At 43.8% G+C, this 27,873-nt stretch overlaps 1 protein-coding gene across 8 annotated transcripts in view; it reads right to left on the minus strand.

Moving 5' to 3' along the window:
- mecom (MDS1 and EVI1 complex locus) overlaps positions 1-27,873 on the minus strand; it is an 804,010-nt gene that overhangs the window by 58,791 nt on the left and 717,346 nt on the right. For 5 of the 8 annotated variants that reach the window (XM_078564131.1, XM_078564128.1, XM_078564127.1 and 2 more), the window contains one exon: positions 18,331-18,487. In XM_078564131.1, the coding sequence (XP_078420257.1) occupies positions 18,331-18,487 (157 nt within the window). The remainder of the gene's footprint in view (positions 1-18,330; positions 18,488-27,873) is intronic. The other 3 variants (XM_078564130.1, XM_078564129.1, XM_078564134.1) reach the window with 1 other exon arrangement.

Consider the following 27,873-nt stretch of genomic DNA (forward strand, 5'->3'; position numbering starts at 1 on the left):
CCAAAAAAAGTAGTAAGCCTCAGGATTGGGAGCATTGAAGAATTCATAAAAGGAGGACCAAGAAACTGATAAAGGGAAAAGAGAAAAAGTAAGCTAGCGAGAAACATAAAAACGCACTGTAAAAGCTTCTATAGATATGTAAAATGTAAAGCAAAGACAAATATGGGCCCATTACAGGCAGAGATAGGAGAATTTATAATGGGGAATAAGAAAATGGCCTGATGATCTACATCCCAGGGTGTTGAAAGAGGTGGCTGGAGACATATTGGATACATTGGTGGCCATCTTCCAAAATTCTATAGATTCTGGAATGGTTCCTGCAGGTTGGAAGGTAGCAAATGTAACCTTACTGTTTAAGAAATGAGGGAGAGAGAAAATGGGGAATAACAGACCTGTTAGCCTGACATCAGTAGTAGGGAAAATGCTTGAATCTATTATAAAGGATATTATAACAGAACACTTAGAAAATAATGGTAGGATTGGGCAGAGTCAACATTGATTTATGAAAGGAAAATCACGTTTGACAAACTTGTTGGTGTTTTCTGAGGATGTAACTAGCAGAATAGATAAGGGAGAACCAGTGGATGTGGTATAATTGGATTTTCAGAAGACTTTCAATAAGGCCCCACACAGGATGGCTAGTAAGCAAAAGTAGTACACACAGGATTGGTGGTATTATACTGGCATGGATTGAAAATTGGTTAACAGACAGAAAACAGTGTAGGAATAAACAGGTCATTCTCAGTTTGGCAGGCTGTAACTAGTGGGGTACCGCAAGGATCAGTGCTTGGACCCAGCTATTCACAATCTAGGGCCAGGATTTTCCAGTCCCGCCCACGGTGGGAATCATCACGGGCGGTACAGAAAATTTGACGGACCAGCCAAAGGCCCATTGATTTCAGGCGGGAATTTCCAGTCCTGCGGCGGGCAGGACTGGAAAATCCTAGCCTATATCAATGATTTGAATGTGGGGACCAAGTGTAATATTTCCAAGTTGACACAAAACTAGGTGGGAGTGTGAGCTGTGAGAAGGGTTCAAAGAGGCTTCAAGGCAGGCTAAATGAGTGTGCAAGAACATGGCAAGTGGCAGGAATAACAGGAATGCAGAATATTTCTTAAACAGTGAGAGATTGGGAAGTGTTGATGTCCAAAGGGACCTGGGTGTCTTTGTTCATAACTTATGAAAGCTAACATTCAGATGCCACAAGCAAGTAGGAAGGCAATTGGTATGTTAGCATTTATTGCAAGAGGATTTGAGTACAGGAGTAAAGGAGTTTAGCTGCAGTTGTATAGAGCCTTGGTGAGACCGCACCTGGAGTATTGTGTACAGTTTTAGTCTCTTTACCTAAGGAAGGATATACTTGACATGGAGGAAGTGCGACAAAGGTTCACCAGACTGATCCCAAGAAAGGCGGAATTGTCCTACGAGAAAAGATTGATAAGGCTGGGCCTATGTTCTCTAGAGTTTAGAGGAATGAGATGTGATCTAATTGAAGCTTGCAAAATTCTCACAGGGCTCGACAGGGTAGGCGCAGGGAGGATGATTCTCCTAGCTGTGGGCGAGTGGGTGGGGGGCGTTCTGGAACCAGGGGACACAGTCTCACAATAAGGATAGGGCATTTAGGACTGACCTGAGGAGGAATTTCTTCACTCAGAGGGAGGTGAATCTTTGAAATTCTCTACCCTAGAGGACTGTTGGGGCTCAGTCATTGAGTATGTTCAAAGCAAAGATCAACAGATCTCTAGTTATTATAGATATCAAGGGATATGGGGATAGTGGGGGAAAATGGTGTTGTTGTAGAAGATCAGCTGTGATCTAGCTGAATGGCAGAGCAGGCTTGAGGGGCCGAATGGCCTACTTCTGCCCCTATTTCCTATGTTCCTATGAATTGCATAGCAGCCCAATGGCAGGTGGGAGAAAGAGAAGATAATGATTTAACCACTTTAAACAAGCAATTTGTAAGTAGTCTGCAACAGGGATGAGAATAAGTTAGCAACAATCAAACAAAATCTGAGGGTTGAGTTCTGATGAAGGATCACACCTAAACATTAACCTGCATTTTTCCCCTTTAGTTGTTGATCAACATGCAGTGTAAGTTCAAACAATTAGACTGGGCTTTTGCACATCTGTGTTTATCTGCTCATGATGTTTCACCCATTTGAGACATATTTTAACTTTGTGCAATAATGCAAAATGAGCAACAGTGAATTGGCAGCCCATTGACTTCAAGGGTAATTAAACCTGGGAGAACTGCCTATTTGCGGTCACCGTTTTTGCACTAACACACAAAGTCAAAATTCACATTAAAGGCAGCAAGATTATAGGCTGATGAGTGGGGAGGCTGAAAATCTTGGTGCTTGTATTGCAAAACCATAAAACAGAGAGGCTAGAAAGTATTGTGGGTGAATGCTGAAGTTCAGATGACAATTATTCTGTCCACCTATGTTAATGGGAGCATTAACTCATTTAAAGCAAATTAATTATTGCTGCTGTTAAAGCAGCATAGAAATGAATAAATCAAGTGTTTGTCCACTACTGTTGGCAACAGCAATTTTTAGGCCATATTACTCTTTTGACCCTGTCGAAAAGATTTATTTTCTTGTACTGTAAATAGTAAGTATTACAGACCATAATCATTAAAAAATAACAGGTGCACATAATGTGATTTTCCAGAACAGGTATAAGGGGGTTAAATTTTGTGTTCCCAAGTGGACCTGACTGACTCCCACTAGTCAGGAGTTTGCATCCTATTGAATGCCTATTGGTTAAGGCTGTCACCTCCCACAGATCTTGCCGCTTTTAATACAGAAAGTGCATGTTCTCTTGCTCATTACTGCATAGCAACAAAAGAATTCCCATAACATTTTCAAGTGCCAGAATATCAGATGCTGTGACCCATATACAAACAGGGCAATTTTGTATCACACACTAACCAGTAAAAAATCAAATATAATCAACTTTCTTCCTATGTTATTTCCAAACCCAGGCAATTCTGTGAGTGCAGTGACCAAAATACCAAACGGTAAAGCCTACACACTCAGGGACATCCTATTTATCTCTAGCCAGACATGAAGAAAGTAATCCTTAACAAAAGGAAATACTGATGAATCTCCACACAGTTCAGCTGTTCAAATATGTGGGCGGAATTATCCATGCCCATTGGCGGCAGGCGTGTTTCACGCCATGGTGAAAGCAATTTGCAATCGTCTGCTCTGCCCGTCAATCGTGGGTTGCATTTCCCGCTGTCGGACTGCATATAATTATAAGCCCAGCTCCCCAGAATCATCCCCTCGGTTCATCCGAGCACTTCTGAGCTGCATTTCTTTCAGGGCTTCAACGTTTACTTGCCAACCTTGCTTCGGGCAGCACTCGCCGTCATCAGCGCCAGGCTTTGCAGGCAACACCACATCACTTTTAGGGGTGCTCACGGGCAGGTCTCTACCTACCAGACGAGCCGGATGGTGGGGGCGGCTTTTCAATGGCTGCAGGGCTAGGGCTTGCTTGGGAAGGGGGAGAAGTGGCCTCAGGCAAGGGAAGACGCTGCAGGGTGAGGGCTGTACTGGGTAAGGGGGGGTATCCACTGTGTGTGGGGGCACAAATTGATCTATGCAAGTGGTCCCAAGATGGTGAGGGCTGGAGAGGTATCTCCAGAGGAGATGAGGTCAGATGGAGATGTGAGGGTATGTGTGAGGGTATGTGTGAGTTAGTGGTGATGTCCCTTGAGCTGGCGGAGTGAGATGCCAGTGAATGTACGATGGGCTCGAGTCTGTGAGTTTAGAGTGATGAGATAATTGCCATACCCTGGCTGCACGAATGAGATCATTCATCCTCTTTCTGCACTGGATGACCAATCTTTTCTGTGCAGCATTGGCACTGGTCACCACTGCCATTGCCTACCCAGCCAGAGCTCCTGCGGCCAGAGCAGGGTAGAGGACATCACGGTGGGCCCCGACGGCATCCAAAAGGCGTCCGAGGAATGCATCACTGAATCAGGGGGGTGGTGCTGCAGTCTTCTTGCCTTTCGGGGCCATGTCTTCTGTGCAGCAGTCCTGGGCTGAAAGCACTGAGAGGTGTGCACGCAGCTGCACTTTAGATATGGCACCTGGCACGAAGAAGCAGCGAGGTGATGGCATGGCAGACAAATGTGAGCCCGCCAGCCATCGAAACAGTGTGTTTCCCGGGAATGCATGATTAACGAGGTGGGATTAGGTCATTACAGAAAAGCCGTCATTGCAGCCAGTGGGTAAAATGTTCTTTTTCCTGCCCACTACCGCAGTTGGTGCAAATCTGGGACAATTCTGTCCTGTAATTTTGTAATTGGTGTGTTTATTACATGAACAGAACTATAAATATGATGCTCAGAAACCATCAGCTCATCTTAAAAGTGTCCTGCCACAAGTTTTTAATGCGACCAACAGTAATAGTAAGCAATATCCAATTGAACGGCAAACTCTACACCCACTCTATCTGATGGCTTCTGGGAATCTCCAGCATCACCCCTGATCTGATCGTCTTGTTTATGTCAGTCTTCAAACAATTTGACTGGTTGATACTTCCAACCCCCCAATTTAAAAAACCTAATTTATTTTGTGAAATATGTAAGGCAAAGCATTTGAATAGCTTGAAACACGGATGCATGGCATGTCATGCTTTTAAATTGTTTTGAAGAATTAAACTGACTGATATTGCATAGAAAGCATTTGGTCATCTGGGATGCAATAGCCTTTTCTGGTTCTGTATATTCCTATATACACAGTCACAGATATTATCAAATGACTTTGATATTTAAGATTAGCTATACTGGACTCTCAGCATGCTTTAGTCCTTGGCCAAATCAGTCACAGGCTTATTTAGTATCTACAGAAAGACATAGATGTAGATTTTCAGTTTACTTCTTGGGCCTAAAACTGGTGTTGCCGATCATGCACCCATTATTAAAACTGCAAATTTTAATTTCCATTGATTTAAGGGGAATACCAATTGTTCATTTTCTATAACTGACACAATGACCTACAATGCCTTTGATTGCCTTTACACCGTAAAATCGGCAACAATGTTATGCACCAGTCACTCATCATCATGTTATTGGTATTTCATTCATTATTAATGATTCTCAGCATTTATCCCTTGAGGCATGGAGGTAGATTTTCAACAGAACGCCCATTATAAAAACTAACCAAAATTCATGCTATATTGAAACAAATGGAATCAAGAGCTGGCCATTTTCACAATGAGTAGACAATCCGCAATGTTAGTTTAACACTAAGGTGTCAAGTTGGAAATGTTCCTCATGGCATCTATTCTTTAATCATGCCACTCTGCCTCAGTGTATGCTTCATTTTACTAAGGAATACTCAAATGTGAGAACAAATTCAGCAAGACTTCACCATCAAGCACAGATTTGTTAGCCAAGAACATAAGTCAGATGGTACTATAGCAATATTGAACTAACTATCCAACATGCACTGTCGCCCAGTAAGTGTCAGCTTTGGGTCAGTAGTTACACTTTCACCTTTGAAGCAGAAGGCCATGTATTCAATCCCTACTCTAGGACTTGACCATCTAATCCAGGATGACAATTCGGTGCAGTACTGAGGAAGTGTTGCGCTGTCGGAGGTGCTGTTTCTCGGATGAGGCGTTATAATACTGCAACAAAAAATCTGTACTCTGATCTAAGTGTAATACCATAGTCATGTGACAACATGGATCCACTTTACAAGAAAGTTATGTGCATGCTGTTACCAGGATTGGCATTGTCTCATAGCTATCCAGGAGGATAATTAATTCCATGTTAGCTAAATGGTCCTTGCTGGGTTGTTAGATCTCTTCTGCCAACATGCAAATTCCACTCAAAGCCGTTCCTAGCCTCAGGCCCTTGGTCCTGCAAGCTGCTTGCCCCAGTTGCTGGTTTTGCTCTGCTGCCCATTTTTATAACACCACACACTTAGAGATTCTCCAGAATCAGGACCTGACCTGCAATGATGGAAGCGGCAAAATGTGTTTATTTTCAATGAGGAAAGACCAGGTCCTGGGGAATTTCTTTGCAGTTCAATGTTAAAAATTATTTCTTCATTCAGGTGAACCTGAGCCTTTTGTGGTTCACATGTAGTGAGGCATTACACTTCACACAGGATTATGATCCTGCCAGACTGATAAGGTGGAAGCATCTTCTTCCGTGGCTGAGAGTTTTCTGGTTGAAATAAGCCTGAGGAGATGGAACCTAATCCCTGGTGGGCAGTAGTGAGCAATAAAGCACTGCCCATAAAGATGTTAATTTGAACAAACATGTAAACATAAGTAAACCTATAAGTAAAAGGGTCCTTTAGAAAGAGCTAACAGGTTTTGTTTGCAATTTATAACTTCTGCTTGAGTACTGCTCATAAAGTAAAATGAGTGGAAGGAAATTATCAAAATATATTGCTCGCTCAGAACATTGTGAAGGCTTATGAAAGGCTTATTCTTAGAAAATCATGCAGAATTTCATGGCGGATTGAGGACATAAATTAGATGTTGAGCCCTGTACTCGTACTTAAAGTGTAGGCCAGTTATGCGAGGGTAAGGCAAGATTATTACAGCACAGAATTTAAAGAACTCTGCAATAAGATGACACATGGAAGTATAGTGTATTTGTAATAAATGTACAGTTTTCATGTAGATTAAGTGTTTGAATAGAATTTTAATAACCAGTGATGACAAACAACTGATCATTAAATATTTATCTGAAGCGTTTGCATGGCAGGGTGTAGCTGTCTTTTGATAAACAGCTAGTTTCAGATGCAATAGGCCAGCCATCCAGTACCATAGGGTAGAATTTAAATCCCTTCCGTGTGGAAAGTTTGGAGTTTGGTGGGGCGGGGGGGGGGGCATTTAATCAGGCAGGAGCAGAGCAGTTGGGGACACTGCCGCCTTCCCACATTCACCCCAATTAAGTTCATGGTGGGAAGGCCCATGGATGGCCTTCCTGCCCCACCACCAACTGAGGATTTTAACAGGGCAATTGTTAACCCAGTGGTGAGTGAGGGGGCTCGCCTTGTGGGGAGCATGGCAAGCAAACCCACATGGTGGATTGAGGAACCCTGCATCAGGAAGGGGGGGCCTGCTGAGAGCCAACTCCCTGCCCTTGCTGCCAACCCCCTCCTCTCCCTGCCAACACCCCATGACCCCCAACCAGCCATCACCCATTTGTGGCCAGGGATCTACGACAAATCTAGGCCTCAGTGGGTGTCGTACCAGTACCAGTCATCACCTACGCTGTGGCAATGCAATTTAATAGATCTGATAGTCTCTGATTGGCCAGCAGGTCTCAGTAGGCAGGACTTCCACCACGGGGGTCCTTGATCCCGGGAAAGACCGAAGGTATCCTGTAAAGTGCCTGAGTGGCACTTTATATGGCGGGCCTCCCCTAAAAGAGGGGACGCGGGGCTGTGACCAGTTCTTCAGCTGCCGGGCAAGAACTTGTCAACTTCTTTAAATACCGCCCATAGATTCAGTGCCCAGTAATACACAATGGGCGGAATTTTCCATGCCCGCTGGCATCAGGCGTGTTCGGTGGCCTGAGTGGACAATATGGTGAGAAGGCCAAAAATTGGTTTCAAGGCATCGTGAAACCAGTTTGCAATCGTCCGCTCAGCCCGTTGATGGTGGGCCGTGTTCCCCGCCATCGGACTTCATGGAACCTCATTGTAATACATCTGCATATCATTATAAGCCCAGCCCGCTGGAATCATCCCTCCCGCTGGATCATCCACCCACATCGGCGGGAAACACGCCAATGCAGAACGCACCTTGACAACTGTGACATGCAGAAGTCGGGACTTACCACCAGGGCCCTGCTCACATCGCGGACATCCGAGGAGCAGAAGATGCTGGAGCCCGACAGCAATGTCACGCTGGAGGAATGTCCATGACATGCTGGGTGGATTCTCATGGAATACAGCGGGGGAGGAGGGGTAACAGGGGAGAAGATGGCAACTTGGGAGGCAGGTGTAAGTCAGCCGGAAAGTGTAAGGGAAGGAGAGAGGGGAGGGAGTCCAGGGGGAGGAAGGAGTGCAGAGTGGAGAGGGAGTCTGCGGGGGGGGGAAGGAGTGCAGAGAGGGGAGGGAGTAAGGATGGAGGAAGAAGTAGGGTGGAGGAAGGAGTCAGGAAGTGGAAAGGAGTAAAGCTGGAGGAAGAAGTGAGGGTGTCTGAGGGAGTCAGGAAGTGGAAAGGAGTAAAGCTGGAGGAAGAAGTGAGGGTGTCTGAGGGAGTCAGTAAGAGGGAGAGACAAAACTGGGGTGGGTGGGGTGAGATGACTAAATGCGGGGGAGGGAAGGGGTTCCGGGGGGAAGGTGTCTGGAGGGGCAGGATGTCCAGGTGAACATGCAAGGGAGGAGTCTGATGGGTCCATGGCCATCTCCTGGAGAGCAAACTGTGGCTGGGTGTGGTACGAGGGAATGGTGAGAATGACCAAGGGCAGAGTGAGGCGGTAGGGTGGGAGGGCGAGGGTTCCACGGTAGCAGTAGAAGGGTTGGCGAGGGTGGTTGGCAGGGACTCGGAGGCAGACATGGACCCTGGGGGTGGGAAGGAGGAGGTCGGGGAGGTTAATGTGGATGGGGGTGGGATTTTCGGGAAGGGAGGGAACATATATGTTCACCAGGACATCCCTGAAGGAAAAGGGCTGCGGGTGGTAGGTCATGGAGGGGAGATGAAGGGGTTTCAACTGTGATGGGGGAAAGGAAATGGGTGACTTGGGGAGGGTGAAGGACAGGGGAGCGCAAGTAAAACTGAATTAGCACTATGCTGTCCAAATCGAAAGTGAAATGAGAGTCGTGGTGGGCGAGATCAGGTGCTGTGTGGGCATGTGATCAGTGGGTGGACGGAGACGCAGGTCAGCTCAGACGGACAACTGAAAGTGAACCCCAGCAGGCAGCATTGAAAATGCTCAGGATATGAGATGAGTGTGATACAGGAAGGATCCACGATCGTGGGAGAATGCATGCATTGGCTCCATAAGGCCCTGCCACACACAGACCTCTCCCTCCAGAGTCACTCGTGGGCTGGCTGCTCCCCCTGCCATGACAGAGGGCGAGGTTGAGGGGCTCACAGGTAAAGGGGACTTGGGGGGAGTGGACAGCCTTTGAGATTCCTGAGTGGATGACCCGGGGGTATCCAGCTGCTGCTCCTTCTCCCTTCAGGTGCCCGAGGACACGGCCTGACTTGTTGAGGGGAAAGAGCACCTGGTGGGACGTCGAGGTGCTCTGTTTCCCTCTTGCGTTGCCACTGCAGGGACTCACCCATGGCTCTTGCGATGCAGTGCAGGTCTGCACACATCTCCACATTCTGCTGGACCAATGTCTCCATGGCATTAACCATCCTTCCCATGAGACCTCCATATGCGCACGTGGACACCACTTCATCAGAGAGCAGGCAGACACTCTCTGACTCGCACGCCACTCTGTTGAGGGCTTCTAACAGCTCTGCGTGATGTTCCCACACCTTCTACTGACTCCCCAGGATGAGTTGGAAGGCCTAACCCAAAAATTCGTCACCTGACTCAAACTTCACAAATGTCTCTACTCCAGCAGTCCTCCGAGTGCTGGGGAGCTCGGCTGAACCTGCCTCCTCCTGCTGCAGACACGTGTCCATGCGGTGACCACCAGATTGTGAACCAGAGCCTAGATCTAGGTCCCACTGAGATGTGTGTGTCTGCGCTGATGGAGGGTGTGGGTAAGCACCATGACAGGTCTTCCAGGCAGCTTATTTCCAGCTTTTCAATGGAGGAGGTATCCTCTTGGCTAGAGGTGAGGACCTGGATGGAGTTGAGGGGCGGGCTGGCTGAGGGTGTCGGTCACTTGGCAGAGCTCCATGTAAACCAAAGTAGAGATCATTAGTGCATGGCAGCACAGTCAAAAGCAGGAGAGAGAGCACTCACAGTTGCATTGAGGGAGGGATGATGTGGTGCAGGATCCTTAGGTGGGTGTTCACCACTGACCTCACTGTCACTGCAGGCAGGGTTCACGCCCTCACCAGTCAGCATGATGGCATGCTCCTCAAAGTGAGCGAGGGGCCTAATGTGGGCCACTCCACCCCCCCAGTCTGGGACCTCTTCCTCCTGATGTGAGCTGCTTCTCCAGCATGGAAACAGGTGGAGAGAGTGTGAGCGGGACACATGGCACTGCATGGAATGTTTGTGTGGTGAGCGGAGCCATGGATGGGATGAGGACGTGAGCCTTGAGAGGATATGAGCCTGATGGAGATGTGAGAGTGTGTGTGAGAGTTAGTGGTGTTGTCCCTTGAAGTGTGGATGTGTGATGGCTTTGAGAGTGTGAGAGTTGAGAGTGATGAGAAGAGTGACTTACCCTGGTGGAATGGGTGAGACCATTCATTCTGTAGCGCCACTGGGTTGCTGTCTTCTTTTGCAGGACATTGGCACTGATCACTGCTGCCACCACCTCCCATGCTGGATTGGCGATGCTGCTGCCCCTCCTGCGGCCAGAGCGGGTGTAGAGGACATCACGGTGGGCCTCCATGGCGTCCAAAAGGAGTTTGAGGGACGTGTCACTATACCTGGGGGCTCCAACGTTTTTGCCTTTTGGAGCCATCCTGTCTTCTGTGCAGCAGTCATTGGCTGGAAGCACTGAGAGGTGTGCTTGCGGCTGGACTTTAAATATGCCACCTGGCATGATGAAGCGGCAGGTGATGGCGTGGCAGGCGAATGAGAGCCCGCCCACCACGGAAATGGCATGTTTCCCGGAAATGCATAATTAATGCGACAGGTTTGGCATGATATGGCGTGAAAAGTTGCCATTGTGGTTGGAGGGTAAAATGTCGTTTTACCTGCCCGCTACCACACTTAGTGCAAATATGGGACGACTCCACCCAATGTCTATCAGGTTATTACTAAAAGTCAACAAATAGAAATAAATATAAGTTCAGAAACAGTGTGCTGGAGATGATACCAAGTAAGATAATGGGAGCTTCCCAGCACCATCTCTGCAATATGAAACTCAGTCACATTAGCTGTGATAGCGCAAATGCATACTCAGGACTTCACAATCTAATCAAGTTGAGACATAATTCAATCAAAATAAAAGACATAGCAAATTTCGTGACCTCAGGATGTTCCAAAACACTTTGCAATCAATGAAATACGTTTGAAGTGTAGTGACTGTTGTAATGTAGGGAAATACGGCATCCAATTTGCCCTCAGCAAGGTCCCAAAACAGCCATCTGATAATCTGTTTTAGTGATGTTGGTTGAGGGATAAATGTTAGTCAGGAAATGGGTGAAAGTTCCATAACTCTCCTACAGAAAGTGCCATGGGATCTTTCACATCCACCTGAGAGGACAGACCTCTTTTGGCTTAATGTTTCACCAGGAAGATTGAAATACTTATCAGAAATGAAAATTTCCTTCAATAATTTCAATCTGTTTTACAGTAGCTTCTTTTTCTAAATTAAAAACAAAGGGCAAATTTTATTCTTATAGCACTTGAATGCTTAAGGGAACACTTAGGGGAAGATCAGGTGGGAAGATAGGACCTGTGTAATGGTGTCAGTCGAAGGTCTCCTCCATGGATTTTGCGCAGGTGCTTCGTCATACCCAAGTACAATAAAGGGAAAATCTTCCATAATAACTACAGAATGTACAAAGTCTGCATCATTATTAATTGTTTTCTTCAGAATAGAAATTACAGCCAGGACGTTAAGATGCAAATGCTTTAACTACACTCAGCACTTATACAATAATGGCAACAACTTTTGTTTAAATTTCCTCATGGCATGTGGCTAGGCCAGCATTTATTGCTCATCCATAATTGCTCTTGTTCAGAGAGCATTTTAAGAGTCAACCACATTGCTGTGGGTCTGGAGTCACATGTAGGCCAGAACATGCAAGGACAGCAGATTTCCTTCCCTAAAGGACATTAGCGAATCGGATGGGTTTTTACGACAATTGGCATTGATTTCGTGGTCATCATCAGAATTTTAATTCCAGGTTTTTATTGAATTCAAATTCCACCATCTGCTGTGGTGGGATTCGAACCGAGGTCTCCAGAGCATTACCTTGGGTCTCTGGAATACTCTGAAGAAGAGTCATACGGACTCGAAACGTTAACTCTGCCTTTCTCTCCACAGATGTTGTCAGAGCTGCTGAGTTTTTCCAGCACTTTTTGTTTTTGTCTCTGGAATACTAGTTCAGTGCCAATACCACAATGCCACCGCCTTCCCACAATCTCCATTCATATCTCTCAACAGTTGTTCTCCTAAAATTAAGGTACAGTATAATGTATTCGAAAAGGTTTTTTTTTAAGAATTGTATTGTACAATTGAAACCTCTTGTATGGTTAATCAAAATAAATTAATACAGAATCAAATGCAAGTCAGAACCTTCCTAAAATATAATTGTGTAAATATATAAACCTCTTCTACATCAAATAAGGGGTCCAAATGCCATGATCTGCAAGTCTGGACAATCCACAGTTGGAATAACAAACTTTCCCACTCTATGCTCGTTAAGTGTTAATTTAGCCATTTGAAGAATCATGAAAAGAATAAATTACAGTTGTGTAATGGTTGTTTTTCCTATTAATTCCATTATTAAAATTGTGTTTCATGAAACTGACTAAGGAAATGACCACCAGCTGCCATTTGGTTCAAGGACTATTGAACTCTGCAACAAAAACAATTAACTTTCTTAAGAAAAAGAGGAAGATTTTGCTCAGGTGGATATCGTACTAGTCTTTTGAAATGGGTGCCAAGACATATTTTTTGGGAGCAGAATAAACAGGGTTTCACTTTACAGCCAATCTGTATTATTCCTCAACCAGTTGCACACAATGTTGTTCCCTCTCTCACCCATTCTCCTCCTCCATTATCCCTATGACATCCTTGAGACACAAAAATTCAAGATTCAATCAAAAATATCATAACTAAAAGTGGAATTCAAAATTATGAATACCACATTAAATCAATGGAAATCTTATTAAACTGTTACATTTTTTCTTTAAAAAACTGTGAATATTAATTAATTTGTTTCATTTTTTAAAAACATGTAGTTCCCTAAAATCTTCATAGACTAAGAGATAGTGGGATGAGTGACATCATGAGCTTCTGGCATCAGCCATCTAATTCCTGATAATGTGTGAGAGTTAGTAGGGAAATGGCAGTGCATTAGCAATCCAAAGTCAAGATTTTATGAAATGAAATGCTTTCTGCTGGGGTTTAATGATGGATCTGCTAATGATCAGAATGTGTAAAAGTTAGGATTCACATCAATTCCACAATTTTTTTTCCCTCTCTCTTCATGTACCTCTTAGTAATGCTGGATTCTGACACTGGTCAGACATTTGAATGTCTGTTGAATTCCCCAATGCACAGGCAACGTGTGGTTTGTGCAACATATGCAAAAGCCACATGTGGGGCTAATATTAGAAAGCTAGCAGCATTCACCACTCGGTGTAGTCTTTCAACTTCACACTTCATTGTTTCACTCATACCTCTCCCCCAACCCCCCACCTTTTTCCTCTCTCTCGCTCTCTAATTTCTAAATGTTCCAGACATTACCACCCGACAAGCTTTTCATCACTCCCAAATGCCGTAAGCGCACCGCAGACCGCAAAGCGCTTTGTAATATCAGATCCATCTGATGCCAGTATGCTTTGTGAAGCAATTTTCTGAGAACACAGTAATTAGTCAGTACTTGGGGGCTGCATATTTGTTGCTTATTAAAACAAATTAAGTGCTATTTTGAATATGTTTGGCCCATAAGTCCATGTGGTTTCCATTGAGCGGCTTATTTTTTTCAAACAAGCTAATAATTACCTTTTTTTGTTTCATTATAGTTAAGGATTTTTTTCTGTTTAGCTAAGGCAGGATGCAGTAATAAGAGACAGTTGCTGAAAACCGGCCTAGCAGGAGCACTTACTGTGTGTCTATGTGCATGCGTGTGTGGGCCTTTTATATAAATGACTTTGGATGAGGTTGGGGAGAGTAATACAATACAACCCTTGAACAATACCAACTTCACTCCACATAGCTGGATTACCAGACAATTTGTAAGATAATTACCTAGCAGTGAGCAAATTTAAAAAATCAATTGTAATATCATTTGGTAGGTTTACAGCACAAAAAAAAAAGATTAATAGGTTTAATTTCTTGAAAAATGTGGAATGCAATCAAGGGTAACAAAAAGTGTAATGATTTGCTCTCAAGTTTTCTAACTTTGTTTTCACCAAACTATTAGAATTAAGTAATTAATCAGGCAATATGGAATGAAAAGAATGATACTCAACTTATCTTAATATTAGCTCTTCAAGAGCATAGTGGGTGGCTTCACCTAGTTTTGATGCTGGGCCCCATGGAGCAGAACTATCCTTGGTTTGGCCTCTGGTCTTTGCTGATCTTCACCAGCACGCTGACGGAGCCCCTATTATTGATCTCAATGTTGCTTTGTTGTGGGGGAGAAAAAGCAGCCAGACCGCTGCACTCCTGATTTGTACTAAAAAGTACATATGTTGGAGGTCAGGTGAAGTTAGTATCGAGCTATGATGTTTCCTTCAGTCAAACAACCTGCTAACACCCACCAGCTGGCCTCCAACATGAAGACCAGCTCCTTGGGCGAGGGAGCACTGAAGTAAACAAAAGGCTTCAGAAAAGGATGAATAGTAAGTTGCTGGGGGGAGATTGGGGGGGGCGGGGTGCTGTAAGGGGTTGGGGCAGTGGAAATCTATTTCTGAAATTAGTAAATTAAATGTGTGCGATTTAAACAGAATGCACATTGTGAAATGGTACGGGTTGCATTTACTTCATGGGATCGTGTGCAGGGTCTGATCATTGCAGTGCACACGCTGGCCTGGATTTTCACCATGACAAAGGGGCTCTCCGTTGTGGCAAAAATGGCAGAAGTACCTGAAAATTCTAAATCCCACCCCTGGAATGCGGCACTTCCCATTTTTGCAGGAGAAGTTCATGTTTTGCAAGTGCACGGTTTACGGAGGCAGCTGGCCATTTAAATCATCAACTGACTCCACTGAAGTTGGATTTTGGTAGCCCAGAAGTGTGAAATCTGAAGTGTGACAATTAGACCATGTAAGAGCAGGCCTGAACTTCGTGGATTTGTTTGGATAGCCCTTTGGAGAGGTAAGGAACCCCTTTGGATCTGGTTCTGGGACACCTTTGGGGAGGTCAGGTGCCCTTTGCAACTGTTAAAATTAGGCATGAATGTGCGCAAAAAGTGCAAAAACGCATACTGTCAAGATCATTGGAACTGTCAATAGACCTGTGAAAATCAACAAAATCAAGTATGTCACGAGGACCTGTCAAGAGGACCTATCAAAAAGTGGAGGAGACAGTGGCGTAGTGGTAATGTCACTGGACTCATAACACAGAGGCCCTGGGGACATGGGTTCAAATTTAAATTCAATAAATAAATCTGGAATTATAAAGCTAATCTCAGTAATGATGACCATGAAACTATAAAAACCCATCTGGATCATTAATGCCCTTCAGGGAAAGATATCTGCCATCATTATCCAGTCTGGCCTATATGTCACTCCAGATCCACAGCAATGTGGTTGATTCTTAACTGCCCTCTGAAATGGCATAGCAAGACACTCAATTAAGGGCAATTAGGGATCTGGCCTTGCCACTGATGCCCACATCCCTTGAAAGAATAAAAGAACTGTCAAGAGTTACTGTCAAAAGTATAAGTCAAAGTGGGCTGTCAAAACAGTTAAAAGTCCTGCCCTTTAAATCTTAAAAGAATTATCTGGAACATTTAAAAAAATGATTGCTTGCTATTTCATTCTGTTGACTTTAGCCTGAGGACTTCTATTACTGATGACTTATTTCACAATCATCCATTATCACAGTAGGGTGCCTGCCATTTCATAGTTTGATTAACAGCTACAGGAGCTATTAGACTCTTTGAAGTGGGACTATGAATTCCATTGCTTGTTGTTATAAGGCTTTATGTAGTTGAAGGAATGTAAGTGTAGCAAATTGTTTTTTTATGAATGAGTGTTGTTTTTCAATATAGTGAAGTCTGCAATAGACACTTAGAATGGCATTTTATAGAAGAAAAACAAATTGTTGGAAAAAACTCAGCAGGTCTAACAGCATCTGTGGAGATAAAAACAGAATTAACATTTTGAGTCCACATGACTCTTCTTCAGAGCTCTGAAGAAGAGTCATACGGACTCAAAACATTAACGCTCTTTTTCTCTCCACAGATGCTGTTAGGTCTGCTGAGTTTTTCCAGCATTTTCTGATTTTGTTTCAGATTTCCAACATCGACAGTATTTTGCTTTTATCTTGGCATTTTATAGAACTTTATTTTATCCCATCTCTACATGGGTTTTGAAATGTGCACATATTGGGTGAGTTGGCATGGTAGGTGTAAGGGCAAAGGGTGGCAGGTGGGGGGGCATGGGTTGCCATAAGTTGGCACTAAGTTGGCACAGAGGCTCTAAAGGGCCATGGGGAGCATGGGTACAGGGCATAAGGTGTCATGAGTTGGCATGGATGGGGCATGGGGAATGTATGGGGGCTGTGAGGGGTGAGGGCTGGAGAGATGTTGCATTTTTTTTAAAAACTTTAGACACAGTGCCAGAGCCACGAGGCAGGCCTTCCACCCAGTCTGCCTCTGCACCGGGCATCCTCTAGGATTTCCTGCCCCAACTTCTAATATAGACCCCCTCTGACTGAAAATCTGACCTCCATGCAGCCACTTTTAAAGGTCAGGTTTGCGTAGCCTGGAATTCTCCCGAGTCTTTGTCTCCAACTTGCAGGCCACTGTATACAATAGTCACCTAAACATTATTCCCATGGTTCTTCCAATAACATATCAAAAGAACCCTGTGCTCAGTAGGTATTCTGTTTATTCTATAGTTGTGATAGCAAATGATTGACTGATAATAGTTTGCACAGTGCATTGAAACTTTACCACATCTCACTTTAAAAGAGAATGACATGGGCTTGCATCCACAAATCTCGACAATGGCGACAGCTGGAAGGGTTTGGGGGTGGGAGGAGAGTGGATTTTCAGAGAGTGAACTCAACAGCAGAAAGGACAGCCAGCAGTGGGCTGAAGGGGCCAGGAGACACAGATAACCAGAGTCAGAGGAATGTAGGGTCTGTGGGGGAGGGGTTTGTAGGGATGGGGGATGTCACAGAGATAGGGAGAGGTAAGGCAATGGAGAAATTTAAACACAAGGCTAAGAATTCTAAATTTGTGTCATGGTGGTCTGGTGGCCAACAAGGACGGGTGTGATGGGCAAGTGGGAGTTGGTGCGGAGTAGGAACGTACATCAGGGTATTGGATGAGGTGACATTCATGGCGATAGATGAGAGGCCAGTCAGGATCACCATGATACATGATACCAGCATTTTAAATTCTCAGTGTTTAAATCCCTTCATATCTTACCCTATCTATTTCTGTGACATTCATCATCCCTACAAACCCCTCCCCCATGTAACCTCTATTACTCTGACTCTAGTCATTTGTGCCTGTCCCCTTAATCCACTATTAGTGGCCGTGCCTTCTGCTGCTGAGCCAGGGCAGCATTGCGCCAGCTGTGTCAGAACCAAATCATGAATGATGAATTCAGCAATGGATGGGCTCAGGGGAGCTGGAGATGAGCGATATGATGCACATGAAATTAGGCAGTCTTTGTGATGAAGAGGATATGGAGTCAAAAGTTCAGCTCAGGGTGAAACAGGATACAAGGTTGCAAACAGTCTGGTTCAGCCTGAGACAGTGGCTGGGGAGGGGAGAGAGACAATGGCAAGGGAGTTTGTGGTGGAACCATACTCAATAGCTTCCGTCTTCTCAATATTTAGCTAGAGGAAATAAACAGCTCATCCAGGCGAGTATGAAATGGATTAGAACAGGGCAAAGATGCATTAACCTCAGTCTCAGAAGAACACCCTCAGTATCCTCACCTTTTTTTATGTGGTTTCTTTCAGTGGGTCTGACAATTTAGTGGACATTATCAAATTAAAGACATTTTTATGCAGTGGACTCACATACACTAAGGACACCATCTAGGTTATGTTGAAGTCTTTTGACCTAGAACCTTGAGAACCACCAGAGTAAGAACCCTTTATTATCAGCATGGACTGTGTTCAAAATTAACTGCCACAGATGGAACTACTATAAACTCATTCCCGGAATATCTCTTTTGAAGACCGCTTGAGCTGTTTGCTTCCTGGACTACCATCAACAATAATTCAACTAATTGAATGAATTGACCACAAACAAACCCTCTTGTGCTGTATTGATGTTCATGCATTCTTGGGGGAAATCACTTGGAGTCACAGCAAATGGTGAGGATAACAAACAGGGGGACTCACAGATGAATGGCTTGACACTGCTGTGGATGTGCTTGTGTTGCTTGAGACCTGAGGAAGTGGCGAATGTCTTTCCACATTCTGGACAGGCATGGGCCCGGGCACCGACATGCTGAGAACGAATGTGTCTTTGTAGATTGCTGGGGTCCGTAAAAACCTGCTGGGGAATAGTAAAGAAATCTGATGCAGGCAGGTGAAGCAAACCAGGTTTATCGACATCAAACTACCACACTAACATGGAGCCCAGTTTCTAGAAACATGATGTATACACCGTCTCATTGAATTGGCTTTATCATTCTGTATTTAGCATGTTCTCCTTTTTCTGTCTGTTTTGCCAATTGTGACAACCTTTTACCCGGAAATTGTACAGTAAGGAAACTTTATATTTTCTTTAAAACGTCTGTGGAATATGCTTTTAAGAATGTTTGAAAAGGACTTTTAAGAATTTGCATCAATTGTAAAGGGATTAATTGTAATTTTTGTATAAGAAATACAGGTCCATGTGACCTGGCGGCCTTTGACCTGGAAGTGTTATCAGGAATTTAATATACGAAAGCCATGTGGCTGACAGACACAAAGAAGAGCTAGTGGCAGAAGGTGATCAGCACACAGATGCAAGAGCTCGTGGAAGTATTGTGCGAGCAGATTAAAAGGTCTAAAACCAGTAAAGCTGTGTGAATAGCTTGGAGACACTAAACAGCTGGGTGTTTTGCCAGATGTGGCCAAAATATGAATTGGGGCGTTATCAGTTGGTCGGCTGAAAAGGAATTCTGCAGCAATACGCTATCAGGACTGTTGTGACCTGAGAGAGATAGGGCTCATGGATGTGGTCCTTGCTAATTATGATAATACTTGTGAAACTTGGGGGTGAAAGCTGTTGTTGGACAAGACTCCTGACCTACCCTGTGCAAAGAAAGAGCAGCATGTTGTGGAACGGTGTAGCTACGTCATGCCATACATGCTGAAACAGAATGCCTGTGGTTCTTTTAAGACATATTTTTGGTGTATCAACTACTGAAAGTGAAATTTGCCTTTTTATTGCAATATAATTTGCCTGTTAATTCATGTTTAATTTACTTTGGTCCTGATTTGTGTTAAAGTAAAAGTTGCAAAAAATGAAATCTTGTTGGGAACTCCTTCATATGGGTCTCATGCAGTAAGTTTGATTATTTTAGTTTATGGTTTCTCCGCAGGGATTGTAACACAATGCAATGGGATCAGGAATCCTTGGCTTAATAAACAGTCGTTGTTACATTTTTTTTATATCAGGTTTCACTTTAAGTACTCATCTGAAGAGTACACTTAAATAAAGTCAATCTTAAGCATAAAAACTAACACAATTAGAAAACTGCTTATACATTTACTGTAACATCGAGTCTATCTTCACACGCACGCTGAATCCACAGTCTCAGCATGTAAAATCACAAACTGCATGTCTATGATTTGTTCCTGTGCACTCCCTTTGTGCATTGCCCCCTGCTGGTACAGCAGAATTATCTTTATGATTTTATTTTACATTAATCCCCTAAATAAAGGTCTAATGATTTATTTTTTAAATTCCTACAAGTCAATGAATGCGCAAGTATAAATGGAAGGATATCTAACCTGGATTTTACAGCACATTAAACACATCAGGGTGGATTTTGACCTTGTGCGACAACGTAAACCAAGGGCTGAATTTCACCCTTGTTGGGTGGGCTCAGCAGGAGTGGGGGGGTGGGAGCAGTCAGGAAGCTTGACTGCCGCCCGCAATCAGGGCCCAACTGCAATTTCACGTTGGCGAGCCAATTAAGGCCCGTCTGGCGTGAAACGCGAGCATCAGCACTTAGCGCTGCCTTTGCCGGCCGGTGGGGGAGGTGCAAGCGGGACGAGCACAAACTTCACGCATGCACGCAAAGGCACGCTTGCAAATCTTCCTGAGGCACAGAGCTGAAAATTTTGGTCCAAGTGATACTGCGTTGGCAGTGTGTTTTACATCTCTCCATTGACTTCAATAGAAATAAAAACCAGGAGGAATGTAAAACAGGCTGCCGGCTTGCGAACATCCAATTTACATTAACACACAGTTGCGAAACTCGAATACTTGCCTTGGAGTTTGAGAACCCGAGTTCCCAGCAGGCCTTGGGGCTTCTGTGCATGCGTTGGCAGGGAACTGGTCGTACATGCGCAGTTGGTTGGTTTCACGCAAGCGCCAGCTCGGAAAGCACGTGCACAAATCATGGCTTTTCTTGTCTAGAGAGGCCAGGAACTAGCCCTGCGCACATGCGCAGAAGAAAAAACGTGAAACATCGCAAAATTGCGGGTCAGGTTACCTGAAAGCAGCATCATTAGAAGGATAGCATCCCAAGGAGCAGGACACAGGGAGGGGGGGACAGGGAGAAGGTCCCAAACAAAGAAGAAGGTCCCAAATCAGTGAGTGGGAGAGAAAGAAGTCCCAGAAGACAGTCCCAGGTAAGGGACAAAGATAGGGATCAGAGATAAATCCCATTAAGTCAAGATAAACGACAGGAGCAGAGAAAAAAAGCTCCAAGTTAAAGAAAGAGCTGTGGGAGGCAGACTTGAAGCAATGTGGGCTTGAGAGAAGCCCTGAAGATTCGAGGAGGCAGCCAAAGGTTGATGACTTCTTACTGCGGACCTTTGGAGCAGTGGTGTTCTGTTTGGCACAGCTGAAAATCTGAAATTGGGCTTGAAAGGTGAAGCTTGAGTGTACGTGGTGATCCAGGAGAAAAGAATCTCAGAAGGTGAGTTTGAAAACCTGGGGCTGAATCCTGGTTGAAGAGCATATTTTTCCAAGTGAATCCAAGTGAGAGCGATGTTTGGGACAGGATTACCAGGTGAGTTTCAAACATAGAGATTGGAAACCTTCGTGAGAAAGATGGAGTTTCTGTGAGGCTGGCTGACTCACAGTGTGACAAGCGTCTGGGTGGGCTGTTGAGATATCCATTGAATCTGCTTTGGTTGCATCTGTCATTTACTTTGGAATGCAATGTGTCTGTCGACAGCTCACCAGTTGGTTCACGTGTACAGCATACTTATCCTGAATATTGTAGTATAAGACAGAAATGGAAAATTGTTTTATCTTTCCGAATTTGTATGTGTCTGTAAAGATATAGCTGGGGTGAAGGAATGATGAATGTTTGAATCATTTTCTTGTGTTTATATTGAGATCCTTCCAACCTTTTTTTGTGTGGTGTAATATAGTTCATTGTTCTTGTTCAATAAATGTTTTATTCTTTTGTTGAAAGTTCATCGGTAGTCTCCTGTGAATTTGTTCAGTAACTTACTTCCACAGTTTCTGAAAAAATGTTAGGATCCATCAAGCCAGGTTTCACTCTGGGATCTGACTTTTCCAGTACTAACAAAGGGGAGAATTTTCTCCCCGTCGGGGGGGCTGAGCAGGAGCGGGCGGGCACGTAACCGATCGCCGCTCAGAATCGGCTGCGTGCCGCCATTTTATGTGGGCGGGCCTATTAAGGGCCCGCCAAGTGTGACGCGCACCCTGGAGCGCTGAGTGCTCCCTGTGCAGGTGGGGGGGGGGGGGGATGAGGGAGAGTCGGGGCCTGCGCTCCTTCGTGCATGCGCGTGCAAGAATGCAGAAATCTCCCTGAGGCAGCTCCATGCCTCAGGGAGATTACTTTCATTGTTAAAACTTCAAAAAAAAAAAGGAAAAATTATTCAGACATGTCCCCTCATGTGACCATGTCACATGAGCTGGGACATGTCAATGAATTTTAATAAAACATTTTACTGGATTTATAATCACTTCATGAAACTTCATCCCGCCCGTAGATGAAGTTTCATGATAAATGCGAAGGTTGGCGGGCAGCCCAGGCAACTACTTTAATTACTTCAATAGTGGTCTTAATAGGCCTTTGATAGTTTGGCAAGCGCACAGCCGACTCTTGTGCCAAACTGAAGGTCGTGGTGATGTCGGAACACTTCGCCCAACATCATCGCGCGTCATTTTACATGTCGGCGAGCGGGGCCCGCCCCCACCCCAACCCCCACCCCCAATCTCCCTCCCCCCGCATGCCAACCAGAACATTCAGGCCATAAGCTGGGGTGTAGCAATATGGGGGCCCTTGTGGAATTACAAATCCTTGAATTTAGGTGTGATCTGTGAATCCTTAAAGAAATGAGTACATGGGGTACTGGGTATTGGAACAGGATTTGCTGTGAAGTATATTACACTGGGTGGAGCTAGAAAATGGCTTTGGCTGTGGCCAAGACTTTTCTGGGAGTAAAAGATTTAATAGAAGATTATTTGAAAGCCTTGACTGAGGCTAAACAGGCAGTTAACAGCTAAATTGGAGTTAGAAATAAAAGTAAGATTTCGTAAGGATGATATGATTAAAGTAATTACCTAGCGTTTAGAATTAAAAGGAGAGAAACCTGAAATTGGGGTCTCACAGCTAGAGTTAGCAAAAATTGAACTGCGTATGAAGCAACTTGAAATAGAAAGAGGCAGAGAAAAGCAGAAACTTGAATTGGAGAAAAAAGAGCAAAAGAAATGGGAATGAAAAAACTTGAATTGGCAAAAGAGGAGAAAGAAAATTAAAGAGAAACGGAAATGCAAAAGCTTGAGTTTCAAAGGGAGAAAGAAATCAGACAACATGACTTGGCTAGAGAAAAGCTTAGAATAAAGAGAGAAAGAAGGGATAGTAGTTCAGAGAATGATTCTGATTCCACTGAGGAATTTAATTTAACTAAAAATCTTCGTTTGGTGCCTAAATTTATAGGAGATGGAGTTAAAAGATGTTTCACTTAATTTGCAAAGATAGCTGTAAGGTTTAAGTGGCCAAAAGATGTTTGGATCTTAATGTTACAAAGTGTCCTGTTAGGTACAGCTATGTTTGTGTATACTAGTCTATCAGAAGAGCAATCTGCAGACTACGAAATGGTTAAAAGGGCAATATTCAATGCTTATAAGCTTGTCCCTGAAGCTTATCAATGAATGTTTAGGATCAGAAGAAAGAAACCTAAATCAGACATTTGTTGAATTTGCAAGGGAAAAATAAATGCTATGGGGTCAGTGGTTTCGATCACTGAAAGTAGTGAAAACTTTTAAGAATGTGAGGGAAATTGTGATTTTCGAAGAATTCCAAAATAGCATTCCAGTAACCATTAAGACTTACTTAGGTGAGCGTCATGTAGGAAAGATCCGAGAAGCAGCAGCTTTGGCTGATACCTATGATATTTCACACAGACAGTTACATGTTGGGAAATGGTCATATGGGAGTCAACAGGGAAACTGGAGGAACAGGAAAGAGTCTAGCTTTATGGAGAATGCATAAGATGTCCCAGTCAAGAAAATCAATTGTGTAGAGAATAAAAGGAGTGAAAATAAACCCAGTATGCTTTTATTGCTATAAGACTAGACATTCCACAACCCATTGTTGGAAGCTGAACGGTAAAGCTGTGGCAGTGGTAGGGACAATTAAGTCATCATCAGAAAAGGCTATACCGGAAAAAAAAAAGGGTTTTAAAACAGTAGCAGTGGTACAGGTTAAATGTGTTTCCTGAGAACCTGCTGGAAAGGGGTCTATGGCTCAGAATAGTCAAGCGAATTCTTCTCTGACTACTGCTGAACAGAGTCAGGCTACTGGAGGTTCTGGATATTTTATTTCAAAGGGAGAAGCATTCATCCACTCCTCCAACAACATAAATAAATTAATTAAAATTTTGAGAGATACTGGGGCAGATCATTCATTGATGGTGGCGGATGCAATTTGTGCTCCAGATAGTTTGATGAAGGAAAAGTTATTAACAGGAGATATTCAAGGAGTTTATAAACCTGATCCTTTGTGTCAAGTCAATCAACAAAGTAATTTGGTGAATGGAATTATTATGGTGGCAATTGTTCCTCGTTCGCATGTTGAAATGGTAGATTTTATTCTGGGTAATGATTTGGTTAGCAGAGACAGTAAAACAGCACTGACTGTTTTGTAGTAGGTGTCTGATCATGATGATCTTGCCAAACTCCAAAAAATTACTGTCGCCAAAAATGAGAAGCTTATTGCCGATAACGAGCCATTGAAGGAAAACCTGATCAGTGTAGAGAAGCAACTTTCATGCGCAAAAGATGAGTTTGCTAATGAAAAATAAGAATTGATGAGAACACTTGAGCATCAGGCACAGGAAGTAGAACAAAAACAAAAATGAAAATACCTGGGAAAACTCAGCAGGTCTGACAGCATCTGCGGAGAGGAATACAGTTAACGTTTCGAGTCCATATGACTCTTCAACAGAACAGGAAGTAGAACACTTGACTGAGGACTTGAAATGTTTAAATGATAAACTTGTGAAAGCAAAGTCAGCAAAGGTAAATCTTCAGTTAAAACCTGATAAACTTCAAGCATCAGAAGTTTCTTTGAAGCATCATTTGTCATTTATATAAATGACATAGATGACTATGTGGGGGGTGGGATTAGTAAGTTTGCGGATGACACAAAGATTGGCTGGGTGGTTAACAGTGAGGCTGAGTGTCGGGCTACAGGAAGATATAGACGGGATGGTCAAATGGACAGATAAGTGGCAGATGGAATTTAACCTTGAAAAGTGAGGTGATTCACTTTGGAAGGAGTAATTTGACAAGGAAGTATTCAATGAACAGCATGACACTAGGAAATTCTGAGGAACAAAGGGACCTTGGCATGTGTGCCCATTGATCTCTGAAGGCGGAGGGGCATGTTAGTGGGGTGGTGAAAAAGGCATATGGGATACTTGCTTTCATCAATCAAGGCATAGATTACAAAAATAGGGAGGTCATGTTGGAGTTGTAAAGAACCTTGGTGAGGCCACAGCTGGCGTACTGTGTGCAGTTCTGGTCGCCACATTATAGGAAGGATATGATTGCACTGGAAGGGGTGCAGAGGAGATTCACCAGGATGTTGCCTGGGATGAAATATTTAAGTCATGGAGAGGGGTTGGATAGGCTTGGGTTGTTTTCGTTGGAGCAGAGAAGACTGATGGGTGACCTGATTATGAGGGGCATGGACAGGGTGGATAGGGAGCAGCTGTTCCCCTTAGTTGAAGGGTCAGTCACAAGGGGACATAAGTTCAAGGTGAGGGGCAGGAGGTTTAGGGGGGGATGTGAGGAAAAACTTTTTTTCCCAGAGGGCGGTGACGGTCTGGAATGCACTGCCAAGCAGGGTGGTGGGAGAAGGGTTGCCTCACATCCATTAAAAAGTACCTGGATGAGCACTTGGCATGTCATAACATTCAAGGCTATGGGCCAAGTGCTGGTAAATGGGGTTAGATAGGTAGGTCAGGTGTTTCTCACGTGTCGATGCAGACTCGATGGGCCAAAGGGCCTCTTCTGCACTGTGAGATTCTGTGATTCTGTGATCATGAAAAACGCTTTGAACAGGAAAATGAATTGTTGGTAAATGAGAACAGTTGGTTGACTGCAGAATTAAAAACTAAGACTAATGAACTGGTATAACTTCATCATGAAATGAGCAATGAGATTCTTGAACTTGGATACAATTTGGAGATCCAAAAGAATGAGATGTATGTTATGGAAGAGTAGATCAAATATTTGAAAGCAGAAAAAGAAAATTTTAAGAAACAGATTGAGGATCTAATGAGTGAATTGAAGAAGTCCAAAGCGCAGTCAATAACCATGGAAGAAAGATTCTGAAATGAATTGAATGTCCATGCGAAGTTGTTAACCTTGTTTAAGGGTTTCACAAATGACTCTGAAACAAAGACAACTGAAATAACCAGAGCAGTTGCTGTGCTAAATGAAAAGATTAACAAGCTTGGGAAAGAATTGGAAAAGAGAGTAAACAAATACTTGGATAAAATTGTGAAAGAAGCAGGAATAAAAGTTCCATTTTTGAAATGTCAACAAGATGAAAATGAATGTGTGCAGAGGACTGTGGAACACCTGGTGGATAAACTAGAAAATGACTTCAGTAAAGACAGGAATAGTCCTTCAGTGCAAGCTTATTCATCTGGTGTTGACTGAAACGATGAAACTAGAAAATCTGTTATGGAAGACATGAATGAGAAAGATAAATTTGAAGTTGGTCGCTAATCAGACTTACACCCTGTCCGTTACAAATGTAAAGGATCCATTGAAGGCATGTTTCATTAATAGAGGAGAAGAGTTAAAAAAAAATCCCATGTTCTTCAGTATTGAAGTTGAGGAGCCTAGGCAAAAAGCATTTGCATCACATAAAATGACTGACATACATCCCTATTTGAAGAGGGGAAGACTAACAGAGTATTGGTTTGCAGTCACAAGAGCAAGGTTGAAACGGTAGAACAAAATGGAAAACAAGCTGGTCAATATGTTGCTAAAGAGAGCTTTAATGTATCTTCACTACCTTTGGTAGACCTTGAAAAGATTATGTCCAAAAACCATATAATTGTTGGTGTTCTATTCAGAACTTAAAGGGTGTAGGGGAAATGCAAGCATTGAGTTATGATAATTCTATGAGGTTCAAATCCTGCTAATTATACATATTACACGTAATGATTTGTGTTTTGGTTAAACCTTTGTAATTGTATAATAAGTAATGTGCAGTTGTGAAACAAAAGGGAAAGTTTATATGTACAGAATGCAATAAGCTATTTGTTAGAAGTTTGTGATGTTAAGTTGTAAAGAGATTGTTAAGCCATTGTAAAGAAACCTTCACTGTAGTGAAGCTTTCTTTCTTCTGAGTGTTGTGAAACTCAAATGCTTACCTTGGAGTTCAGGAACTACAGTCCCCAGTGGGCCTCAGGATTTCTGTGCATGTGCTGGCCTGGAACTGGCCGCATATACGCAGTTCAAGGTCAGGATTTTCCAGACCCGTCATGGCAGGACCCACCATGGGCTATTCGGTGGCCCAGCCAAAAGTCCATTGAATTTCGGCGAGACTGGACAATCCTGATAGTGGGCGGGATCAGAAAATCCTGTCCCGAGTCTTTTTCCGTTTTTGCATTTCTTTTGCATGTGCCGGCCGGGAGATGGTCAAACATGCACAGCTTTTTGATCTTACGTATGCACTAGCCAGGAAAGGGGCCACATATGTGCAGTTCATGGTTTTTCTTTGTCTTTAGGCTGGGAATTGGCCCTGCACACATGTGAAGAAGAAAAGGAAGATAAAAAGCGAAACAGCGTGAAACTACAGATCAGATGACCTAAACAGGAGCACCACTAGAAGGAAGGACACGGGAAGAGGTACAGATAGAAGGGTCCAAATCAGGGAGTGAGATAAAAAGTAGTCCCAGAAGATGGTCTCAGGTAAGGGACAAACATAGGAATCAGAGGTAAATCCCACTAAGACAAGCTAAACAGCAGCAGCAGAGAAAAAGGCTCCAAGTTAAAGAAAGAGCTGTGGGGAACAGACTTAAAGCAAAGTGAGCTCAAGAGAAGCCCTGAAGGTTCGAGGAGGCAGCCAAAGGTTGCAATTCCTTACTGCAAGCCTTTGGAGCAGTGGTGTTCTGCTTGGGATGGCCAAAGATCTGAAATTGTGCTTGGAAGGTGAAGCTTGAATGTGTGTGGTGATCCAGGAGAATGGAATCCCAGAAGGCGAGAATGAAACCCTGGAGTTG

This window comes from Cetorhinus maximus, chromosome 19 (assembly GCF_964194155.1).
Source record: "Cetorhinus maximus chromosome 19, sCetMax3.hap1.1, whole genome shotgun sequence".
In the NCBI taxonomy this organism is placed as follows: domain Eukaryota; kingdom Metazoa; phylum Chordata; class Chondrichthyes; order Lamniformes; family Cetorhinidae; genus Cetorhinus; species Cetorhinus maximus.